Genomic DNA, 12215 nt, shown 5'->3' with positions numbered 1-12215 from the left:
TCTGCACCAGGGCAATCTGGGGCATGCCTTGGTGGAGGCTGAGGCACGACTTCCCTGACAAGTAAGACAGGTTTGTCAATGGATGGGGGGAGCAACTGCAGACTAGATTCAAGAATGGTAATACCTGTGACACTGACATTGCATGCACTACCCATTTAGGGAATCTCTTCCCTTGCATACCTAAAAATCCCAGCCCCTGGACACATACATGATGCCCACCTTCCAACTCTCATCCTTAGGAAAGTAGGGAAGCAGAAAATCACCGAGGAAGAAGCCATAAAATATTCTTGTCCTGAAGAGGGAGGGCCCACCTGCTGAGAGGGATATAATACATCTTCTCTGGCCCCACAGAAGGATAATTAACAGGTTAATGAGGAAACAAGGGTAGATGTCAGCAGCGGAGAGCCAGGAAACCCCATAAACAAAGTCCATTCTTCAACAATCCTCTGAATGTCTAACATTCTCACATCTATAGTGTCTCAAAAAATGGTAACAGATTAATAAATGCCACACCTAACATTATCCAAAGAAACATGGTGTTCTTCGATTTCTATAAAAATCCACCTATGCAACTGTGCATGAATTACATGCTTACATACTGTATGATTTTAAATACATCTCCCTTTAAATTACAGCAAGTCAACAATTCAGCCTGTTAATCTCACCTACCAGCCCGGTCATGAAATATACCTGCTTCAAACTGGCGTGGAATTAATAACTGCATTTAAGAACTCCCACTGCTCACCCACATGCATGTAAAAACAAACTCTTGCCAAATGTTAAAAAAATGAAGTAAAATGTAGTATTTTATTACATATAGTTTACAAATAAAAATATTTAAAAAAACAAACTTGCCCCAATAGCCAGAGCAAAACTTTGATAAATTATACACATAAACAAATTATACAATTAAAAAACTAGAAAATTCTATATCTGCCCATCTTTAATCTTCATCCTCATCACGAGAGGCATATATATCCTGGTTTCTTCTCTTAATTTTCAAGCTTGGTCTTTTTTCATTACTTAAACGTTTTAGAGATTTCTCATCTGGACTCCTTCCTTCCTCCTCAGTAAAACTACTTTCAACGGATCTTCCACATTCATTGTTAGAGGAACTCGTATCATCAGATGAAATAACCATGGATGCAGGAGGAGCCCTTAGATCAGAGAAGTCAAACGAACTGTTACTGGACTGTTCAGTTGAGTAATTACTTGTATCCTCAGTGACATCTTCTCTTGTATCATCTTCCTCCTCCTCTTCATCATCAAGAGTTATTTCATCTGGATTCAAAGAAACAGACAATCCTGATGTGTCATAGTCACTGCGCTCCTCTCCTGATCCCATGCTATCTTCTTCACTACTCTCAAGGTCTTCATATCCCTTCTCCTCCTCCAACTGTTTGACTTTGGCATTCAAGTCTGTTAAGTCCAACAAAGCACAAAACTCAGTTGTCTGAGGATTGATTGTGTGTACTGGTTCTCTGGAATTCTGGGGGTTATTAGGGTCATAGCATGGAGCAGTGAGGCAAAAGTTCTGGGGAATGGAAAGATCATGGCCCAGGGTCTTTATGACTTCTTTTATTGCTTCCTCATTTGCGCTATAATCCCACCTGCAAGAATAAAAGCAAAGGTTTAAATATATTTGCAAATAAGGGTTTGAGACTGTATATAACCTAAAACACATTCAAAATAACAAATTTTCTGAAGGCACTGCTAGAGAAAAATATATCTCTCATGATTAGTCTTCACAAAAAGCATATTAACTTACAATTTCTTTACAAACATGTTTGATGAATTATTTAATATTTGTTCATGTTAAAAATATGTAGTATAGATGCATAGTTATGCAAACCACAAATACTTATTGTAGTTCTGAGTGTTTCACAACTGCATTCTAATATCAAGCTGCAAGGACTATCAAAAAACAGGTGCAACTGCAGAGCGAAAGAAAGAGAAAATAAGGGAGTACCTGGATAATACGTATGAATTTAGAAAGACTACTGTTAAGCAACTTATTTTTTGCCAACTCCAAAGCACAAAACATTTAGCACAATGACTTAGGCAACAGAAAGTACAAAAGGTTGTTGCCAAACTTGGGCAGCCTAAATGGAAAAAAAAAAGAGATACTGTAGTGGTATTACAGATATTTTGGAAATTTTATGAAAACTTGTATAAAGAAGAGAACTGGAGAAATAAAAAAAAGCACAAAGAAATATTTATGCAATATTTAAATATGCCAAGGTTAATGGTAGATGAGGCTCAATGACTAACAGCTGAGTCTGGAGAAGAAGAGATAAAAATGGTGATGTATTGCCAATCTGCAGGAAAGTCTCCAGGAATAGAAAGTGTTTCAGTGGAAGTTTGGAAGCTAGGAGGGGAGAAAGTGATAAAGATCTGGAAGGTTTTATTTAAGAGCACTTTAAAAGGAGGGGAGACACAGTACAGTTTTGTACCTACCATAAATGTAGATGTCGAATAGATATGCAACTGCAGTCCTTACATATGGGTTGTCCTGCCTCAGGCAGCCCTTCGGTCGGCCGGATTCCAAAGTCTGGGTCTGGCGCCGGCTGATGTCGCCTCTTCCCTGACGTCAGAGCGGCTGGGGTATAAAAGCATCAGCCGGCGCCATCTCTTTCAGTGTTTCTTGCCCCAGATGCCAGGTGCCCTCCAAGGAAGGCTAAATTTAGTGAACGGATAAAAATTCCAGACATGCAAAACAGTAATAAACAGATACACCATAACAGATATCCCCAGCTAATATGAAAAAGGGGGGAGTGGACCCTAAAAAAGAGAATTACAGAGGGGTAGGAGGGAGGGAAAACCTGACTGCAGTTGCATATCTATCGGACATCTACATTTATGGTAGGTACAAAACTGTACTATGTCCTTCAAGAATGCAACTGCAGTCCTTACATATGGGTTGAATACCATAGCCAAGCTGGGGGTGGTAGGATCTAAGATAAGGATGGTGTAGCTGAAATGCCCTGCAGGACTGCAGAAGCAAAGCCTGCTCGGGATCTGGAATATAAAGGCAGGTTGTAATGTTTGGAAAATGTATGCACGGAGCTCCATGTAGCAGCTTCTAGAATGTCCTTTGTAGCCACCCCTCTTAGAAAAGCTGTGGAGGTGGCTGTCGCTCTGGTGGAGTGTGGCCTGATATTGGCTGGCACACCTTTTCCATGGAAAGAGTAGCAGAATCTGATGCAGTTTCCAATCCATTTTGAAATTGTTTGTTTGGAAATTGCCTTTCCTTGTACTCCAGCAGCGTAAGCTACAAATAACTGGTCAGACTTTCTGTTGGCCTTTGTTCTGTCCAAGTAGTAGCGCAATTGCCTATGTATGTCCAAAGTGTGCAGCAGCTTTTCTCCTTTATTTTGAGGATTGGGAAAGAAAGTAGGCAGGTGAATTGCTTGATTTAGAGAAACCCTGGATATCACTTTTGGCATGAATGCAGGATTGGTTCTTAAAGAGACTCTGTCCTGATGGAAAATGAGAAATGGAGGCACTGCCAGGAGGGCCTGTATTTCCGAAACTCTTCTTGCTGAAGTAATTGCCAACAGGAAAACTGTTTTCCAGGAGAGAAATTGCAACTCTGAAGATGCTGCTGGCTCAAAAGGAGGAAGAGTTAATTTTTCCAAGACGAAGTTGAGGTCCCATGCAGGCACTGGTGGTTTTCTTGGAGGTTTAATATTCTTTATCCCTCTTAGAAACGGTCTTAGCAAAGGATGTGAAAACACAGGTGGATCACCTTTGGAGAGAGAGATATGGGGAGAAGTCATGGAACTCTCCAAGCTGTCAGTTGCAATGTTTGCAGGTTGGGATGAACAGTCCTGTAATTGTGCTGAGTTATAAGCAGAGGCCATTGAGGCAGGTGCCATGGCTTGGTGCGAGTTATGCTCCTTAGTAATGGATACCAGTGCTGTCTTGGCCAGTCTGGAGCTATCAGAATGCCTTTCGGTTGTTCTGCTTTGATCTTCAGTAATACCTTGGTCATTAATGGTAGAGGTGGAAATGCATAGATTGTTAGAGAATTCCAGCTGAAGGAGAGAGCATCCATTCTCCAGGCTTGAGGATGGTGTGTCCTTGAGCAGAACTTCTTCAGATGATGATTGAGGTGTGAGGCAAATAGATCTATGTCCGGCCTTCCCCAAGCATGAGTTATTTGTGAAAAAATGTCTGGATGCAACATCCATTCGTGCGGGTCCATAATGTTTCTGCTTAGACTGTCCGCCAGAACATTGTCCTTGCCTGGGACAAACTGGGATTGCAACTGTATGTTCAGTTTCAGGGACTTTTCCCAAAGAGTCATTGTTAGTCTGCAGAGGGGGTAAGAATGGGTACCTCCTTGCTTGTTTATGTACCACATAACAGTGGTGCTGTCTTTATTAGCAGTTGGCCTTGCTGAAGAAATTTTCCAAAGGCCTCGATTGCATGAATCACTGCCAACATCTCTTTTTGATTGATGTGCAGATGCAATTCTCGTGGTGTCCATTGCTCTTGAATGCATCTGCCCTCCATGTGCGCCCCCCATCCATGATCTGAGGTGTCTGATGTAATGGTTTGGCTTGCTTGAGGTTTGTTGAAAGACATGCCTTTGTTTAGCTGGCTTGCTTGTGCCCACCACAAAAATTCCTTTTGTAGACATGGAATGAGTGGAATAATTGCTTCCAAGTTGTGGCTGTGCTGAGACCATAAACTTTTTAGGTACCATTGTAGTTTTCTCATTTGTAGTCTTGCCAGTGGAATCAGAAGAATGCAAGATGCCATGAAACCCAGGGCCTGCAGGACTTTCCTTGAAGTCATCTGGGTGTGCTTTGCTAGGCTTTTGAAGTAATCTGGTAATTGTTCTTGTTTTTCTTCTGTGAGGAAAGCCATTTGTGAGTTTGTGTCCAGTTTGGCTCCTAGAAAAATTATTTGTTGGGATGGCAGTAGTCTTGATTTTTGAATGTTGACTGTGTATCCCAAAGCCTGTAGTAAGTGAATGACATAGTCCAAGTGTCTTATCAAGGCTCGCTTGCTGTCCGCTTGTATAAGGCAGTCGTCCAGGTAAGGATATATTTGTATCCCCTGAAGCCTGCAATGTGCAATTACTGATGGCAGGCATTTTGTGAATACTCTGGGCGCAGTAGATAAGCCAAAAGGCAATGCTGAGAATTGATAATGCTCTGACCCTGCAAGAAATCTGAGGTATCTTCTGCAGCTGTGTCTGATTGGGACATGCAGGTATGCCTCCTTGAGGTCCAGAGTAACCAGCCAAGACCCCTTGCCCAGCATGGGAAGAAGTTGCTGTAATGTCAGCATTTTGAATTTTGGCACAATGAGAAAAGTGTTTAGAGCGGACAAGTCCAGTATAGGCCTCCATTGTTTTTCTTTTCTTGGAACAAGGAACAGTCTTGAGTAGAATCCCTGGCCTTGTTCCTGAGGAGGAACATTTTCTATTGCTTTGATCTGTAGTAGCTTTGAAACTTGTATGAGTGCCTCTGCCCTTTGATTTTGTGGCAGGTTTGGCATGCCTTGCCTTGTTGGTAAGGTATGGAAGTGGAACCTGTAACCCTTGTCTATTATGTCCAAAATCCATTTGTCCTTTGTAAAAACGTGCCAATTTTTTGAAAATATAGATAATTTTCCACCTAAAGGTGCTTCTCTCTGAGCCTTGGTCGGCGGTGTTAAAGTCAAGTCATTGCGATTGTCCCTGCGGAGCAGTAGAAGTTCCTGCGCCACTTCTCTGATTAGTTGGTTGCCATTGGTGGCCCCTGTAGGAGCCTCGGTATTGCCCTCTACCTCGAGCACACGCCTGTTTTTTCCCCTTTGGAACTTGTCAGTGTCTGGAAAGGACCAATTCTTCGAAGGCCAATTCCTACTGAACCTTGGTGGCTGAACCTGGAGGAAATCATTGACTGTTTGTACTGATTTAGCCTTCTCCTCAATTGATTTCAACACACCCTGTGCATTAGCACCAAATAGCTTGTCTTTTTCCAGAGGTGCATCTAGAAGCTTTACTTTAACATGATCTGGTAATGTCTGTTCTTTCAACCAAGCATGTCTACGTATGACGGCCCCTGTCATAGCTGCCCTACATGAAGCTTCCAATGCATCATAACCACACTGAAGAAAATGATTGCTAACCTGCTGAGTTATGAACCAAATCCTGCAAGGCCTTTCTATCTAAAGGCTCAGGAGAGGTTAACTTTTTCTGCAAATCATCCATCAAGAAATCCTGATACTGAAACATATGAAAAAGGCAGTTAAGTGCCCTCATGGCAAGGGTGGATGAGGTATAAACTTTTTTACCCCACCACTCCAGGGACCTAGATTCCCTGTCTGCGGGCAAAGGATTTTTGGCTGTGGAAGTGGCCACTCCTTTGGGCCCCTGAGAAATAGTTTCTAGAACAGAGTGGGCCTTAAAGAGATGTTTATGAGTTTCAGGAACCCTGTAATATCTGTCTGGCTTGACAGGAGCAGGAGGGAGAGAAACACATCATCCAATACATCTAACACTGGGGGTATAGCTAAAGGCCTGTGCTGGGGTAACTTAAGGAAGGTCCGAGCCTTTTCCTGGAGTCGGAGAAATCCTGGCCCTGCCACTGAAAATGCTCTCTCATGGAATGGAGAATTTCCCCGAAAGAAATATCCTCAGGAGGAGAGGCAGAGGGAATGGATTCATCAGCATCAGAATCCTCATAGGCCAGGAAGGATTCTTCCTGGGAGTATGAAAGGCCTGACTCACCAGAGGCTTCATCGGAGGAAAGGGTATCTGCCTGCTCAACCCTAGGCCTTTTGCTTGAAGGCGGCTGAGAACCTCTGTCTGGATGAGCCTGAGAGCCCCTAATTAAAGAAATTAGATCTGCAGCTAAAGTCATGATCTGTTTATCAGAAGTGGGACCCTGTGAAAAAGATTTAGGAGGGTGCGACTTAGCCTGGCTGGCAGACTTAGCACATGTGTAGGCCTTGATAGACATATACACAGGAGGCCTAGCTGCCCCACGTGCTGGAGTAACTTTGTCCACTGGTATGGTGTCAGGCAAATCTTGGGCTTCGGTTTCAGGAGGAAAATCAACAACCGGCACCGGGATAGCCTCCGGGACCGAAGTGTGCGGTAAAGCGGTGTCGTCGGCCTGGAGCAGTAGAATTACCGCCTCCGAAGAGACCAATGCACTCGCGGTAGGCTTTAGCGTGGTGTTGGTGGAAGTCGCGGGCCACGAATGTCGGTCCCGGTCCTTCCGTTTTTTGGAAATATGTGCTGTCGGTTGTTCCGACGGCATGATATAGGAGTAATTTTCCCCAAAAAAGTCTTCAGCAAATTCTGCCCGGCACCTAAGTGTGCGCTTATTAAAGCAAGCACATGCAGCACAGGCCGAGACGTCGTGGTCTGGGCCGAGGCAGGGAAGGCAGTAAGAATGGAAGTCCTTATGAGGTATTTGTTTACCACAAGACAAGCAATTATTAACTTTTGCAGTTTTATCGGACATCGGCTGAGGCAAGAAAAGGTCCCCCAACGGGGTACTTAGCTTTTTGATGACTTCGGATCTGAAAACACAGGAGCTGGCCGACCGGCACTTGCGAACTGCTTCTGCTTCGGGCACCGCGCGGCAAGAAAGACTGAAGAAGATGGCGCCGGCTGATGCTTTTATACCCCAGCCGCTCTGACGTCGGGGAAGAGGCGACATCAGCCGACGCCGGACCTAGACTTTGGAATCTGGCCGACCGAAGGGCTGCCTGAGGCAGGACAACCCATATGTAAGGACTGCAGTTGCATTCTTGAAGGACATCAACATCCTGGAAAAAAAGGAGAGGTGGCTGTAGTACCCCAAGATGGTAAAGACCTCTCTGATCCAGCTTCATATAGGCCCACTTCAATTTTAAACCTATAATGGCTAAAAGAAAGGCAAAAGGTAATGCCAAAATTGATAGATATGGACAAATGTGTTTTTTTTTTTTTTTTGGGGGGGGGGGCAAACATTCAACAACATTAACAGAACAATGATAATCTAGAAAGAAGCAAAATGCAAAAAAAAAAAGCTGCTATTATTGGTGGGTCTTGATGCAGATAAAGAATTTGACAAAATAAGTTGGGAACTTGCAAGGGTAAAGGAAGCATTTACATTTCCTGATAAAATAAGGTTAATTAGAATGATAAATCAAAGTGAGAGGGCTCCTCTGATAAGCTGTGTCTGAAGAGAGGAACAAGGCAAGGGTGTCCTCTTTTCTCTTTGTTATTTGTGTTACACAGAACCACTGGCAAAGAAAATAAGGGACTCAGAAATTCAAGATTATTAGTATTGTGTCAGAAAAGTTGGCTTTATTTACAGATGATATTTTGTACCTTATGGAACAAGAAAGGGACATCTCAGTGTTGTGAAACATTGAGTGTGTTCAGTTTTTCTTCTCAATATGTAAAATTAATGAAGATACCATAAAAGCTGCAGCTATAAACTCTGAATCAACATATGACTTGGTTCAGCAATAACCCATATTTATTGGGACATGACAAAAATGATGTATGAGTACGGAATAGTACGGAATAAAAATGATTCTGTTATGGTAGCTAAGGATATATGGGAAGTGACTAAACAAAAGATAATACCAAAACTGAGAAATTGGAAGCTCTTGTTATAGATATGGATAGCAAGATACACGCAGTAAAATGTTTTTAGACCCTTTATTCTATACACTGGCTGGCATACTTTTATTGACCACAGAAGATGCGTACAGTAATTAATAAAAAGTTGAAGGATTTTATTTGGAAAATGGCAAGAGTCAAGTTAATCCTCCCAATAGAAGGAAGTTTAGGATTACCTCATTTGAAGGGACATTTTACAGCTACACAGTTAAGGCTCTTACATATAACACTAGCAGAAAGCTACAAATCAAAGTGGAAAGGGATGAGTATAAGGAAATAATGGGATGACTTGGGATGCACATCCTTAAGGTGAGTAACAGTCAGCCAGAACATTAAAGCAGAACAAAGTTTTCTAAGAACTAAGAACCAACATGCATAGCTGGCCTTAGGCATAGGCCAACTAGGTGGCTGCCTAGGGTGTCGCTTTAGCAGCGGCACTTTTCCAGTAATATGGATGGTGTAGGTAGACCAGGATGGGGGCACTCGGTGGTGTTGGGGGGGCGCTGTGGAGACCTTTTGCCTGGGGCACCAGATGAACAAAGATCATCCCTGCCAACATGGGAAAGGAGAAATGAGATTATTGCAATACGGATGATTGCAATTAAAGGTACAGAAAATAGGCAAGAGGGGGACTTCAATTTACTGCAGGAAGCTGGAAAAGCGGCCAAGGATTGGGAAAACATTATTAGTGAGGGAAATGTAATAGAACAGGAATAGGCCAAAATACATTTGGAGTGCAGGCTAGTGACTGCTTTCCTTATCAGTGATTGATAGAGTAGAAACAAAGAAAAAGGGATAGGGAATCCCTAAATGAAAGGCCTGCACTGGTTGATTAATTTAATTTGGAAGAGAAGCTGCTGTTAAACTCATTGAATTCTACTGTGCTTTTTTGTATACTTCCAGTTAAAGTACAGTTGTGTACACTTACAATAAATGTAGATGTTTGAGTGTATTCACTGTTACAGTCATTACATTTGGGTTATCTGCTTGCAGGTAGCCCTCAGCTGGCCTGATTAACAAAGTCTTGGGTCCTGCATCGGTTGCTATCCCTTCTTCATTGACGTCAGGCCATCAGGGGTATAAAACATGCAGCTGACGCCATTATATCAGTTTTTCTTGCCCCAGATGTCAAGTGCCCCCTGATGGGAAGCAATTAAATATAATAGTACAATGATATATATCCAACAATAAAGCAAATACACCAAAAAGCTTTTAAGCATAGTAAAGGAAAGTAGAGGTATAATCAAAAGAAGTTAGGGGGCTGGAGGGAGGGTAACCAGGACTGCAACAGTGAATACACTCGAACATCTACATTTATACTAAGTGTACACAACTGTACTATGTTCTTCATGTTTCACTGTTGCAGTCATTACATTTGGGTAGATTCCCAAAGCTATGGTTGGGAGGAGGAATTTAAATAGCATTAGGACCAGCTATAAGGTCCTGCAAGACTGCAGTGGCAAAGCCAGCTCTGGATTTAGAGAAAACTGGCAAATGATAATGCTTGGTGAAAGTATGCACAGAACTCCAGGAAGCAGCTTCTACGATGTCCCTGGGTAGGGACGCCTCTGAGAAAGGCTGCAGAGGTAGATGCAGCCCTGGTGGAGTGAGGTCTGATCCCCTGGGGGATAGGTTTTCCATGGTGCTTATAGCAGAAATGAATGCAATGGCCTATCCATTTAGAAATGGTTTGCTTTGAAATAGCCTTCCCCTCTGCCCCTGCAGCAAATGCCACCAGCAGTTGTTCAGATTTCCTTTGAGGTTTAGTCCTGTCCACGTAGAATCTAAGTTGTCTGTGCACATCTAAGGAATGCAGTATCCATTCCCCTTTGTTCTGTGGATTGGGAAAGAAGGTTGGCAAATGAATGAGCCACACTGGATACCACCTTGGGCATGAAAGATGGATTGGTTCTGAGGGACACCCTGTCTGCATGAAAGATGATGAAAGGTTCCACTGCCATAAGGGCCTGTAATTCAGATACCCTTCTAGCTGAAGTGATTGCTAAAAGGAAAGCGGTTTTCCAAGAAAGAAATTTAAGTCCGCAGTAGCAGCTGGCTCAAAAGGAGGTAGAGTGAGTTTCTCCAAAACAAAGTTAAGGTCCCAGGCAGGGGGTGGAGCTCTCCTGGGTGGTCTCAAAATTTTGGTCCCTCTGAGGAACTGCTTGAGCAGTGGATGAGAGAAGAAGGGAGGTTCTGTGTTATAATGAGCTGAAATGGCTGAGGCATGGACTTTAATGGAGGAAAAAGACAGGCCCTTGTGAAGCACCTCAGTTAAGTATTGTAAATCTGAGGTAAATTTGGCGCTGCTGTACTCATCCCTTGAGATTGGTTCCAGGCACAGAATCTTTTCCATTTTTCAGCATAAGATTTTCTAGTATTAGGCCTCCTTGCCTCTAAAATTATATCCATCACAAGTTTACTAAGGGATGGTAAAGGATAGATTAGGTAATTAGCCAGGCTGCAAGGTTCGGTGTTAGAAGCTGAGGGTGCAGAATCTGGTTCTCCTGCTGGGACAACAGCAAATGAGTCTGAGACAGGTGCTACAGGGATAACCGTGACACACTGCGCAGGAGGGGGTACACCAGTGTTGGTGTGGCCAGTCTGGAGCAATCAAAATCATCCTTGGTTTATCCAGTTTGATTTTTAGTAGTACTTTGAAGAGCAAAGGCAGAGGGGGGAAGGCATAGACTGATAGGTTTTCCCAGCTGAAGGACAATCTACTTTCCCGGCTTGTTTGTGGGGAGCCCTTGTGCAAAATTTGTTCACTTAGTAGTTCTGGGGAGAGGCAAACAGGTCTAAATCTGGGCTCCCCCATTTGCCTGTCAACATGTCGAAAATCCTTGGTTGCCATTTCCACTAGTGTAGGTCCATGAGGTTTCTGCTTAGTCCGTCTGCCAGTGTATTTAATTTTCCTGGCAGGAATTGAGCTTGTAGGTGCACATGGTAGCTCAAGGCTGTGTTCGACAATGCCATGGCTAGTCTGCAGAGGGGGTAAGAATGTGTACCCCCCTGCTTATGTACCACATAACAGTGGTGTTGTTCGTCTTTACCATTAGCTGTCCTGGAAGAATGTGGTCCTTGAAGGCTGTCAAAGCATTCTGTACACCTAACATTTCTTTTTGATTGATATGCAGGTGCATTTGACTTGGGTTCCATTTGCCCTGAATGCACTTCCCTGCCAGGTGAGCCCCCCACGCATAGTCTGAAGCATCTGTTAGGGTTTGGGCAGCAGGGGGTGGTGTGGAAGGTAGTTCCTTGTCTTGGTGGCAGGCCTCTGCCCACAAAAGGAACTTTAGGCATAGGCAAGGTATGGTAGGAATCATTGCTTCTAGATCCTGGGAATGTTGACACCATAAGCGTTTTAGATACCACTGTAATTTCCTCATATGCAGTCTTGCATATGGAATTAGAAGAATGCAGGAAGTCATGAACCCCAGGGTTTGTAGTATTTGTCTTGCAGGTAGCAGGGTTTTTGTGGCAACTTGTTTGAAGTAGGTTGTCAAATGAATTTGTTTCTCTGGCGTGCGGTAAGCCATCCGGGAAGTTGTATTCAAGCTTGCTCCCAGGAATATAATTTGCTGCCTATTGTACCAGG

At 43.3% G+C, this 12215-nt stretch overlaps 1 protein-coding gene across 1 annotated transcript in view; it reads right to left on the bottom strand.

Moving 5' to 3' along the window:
- Nucleotides 1-788: 788 nt before the first annotated feature.
- Nucleotides 789-12215, bottom strand: part of DBR1 (debranching RNA lariats 1) — a 585557-nt gene continuing 574130 nt past the window's right edge. The window contains exon 12 of the mRNA XM_044060681.1: nt 789-1610. Coding sequence (XP_043916616.1) covers nt 944-1610 — 667 coding nt within the window. The 3' untranslated portion in view covers nt 789-943. The remainder of the gene's footprint in view (nt 1611-12215) is intronic.

This window comes from Protopterus annectens, chromosome 2.part0 (assembly GCF_019279795.1).
Source record: "Protopterus annectens isolate FY-2018-M chromosome 2.part0, PAN1.0, whole genome shotgun sequence".
Taxonomy (NCBI): domain Eukaryota; kingdom Metazoa; phylum Chordata; order Ceratodontiformes; family Protopteridae; genus Protopterus; species Protopterus annectens.
This window is presented reverse-complemented; position numbering and strand designations above follow the sequence as displayed.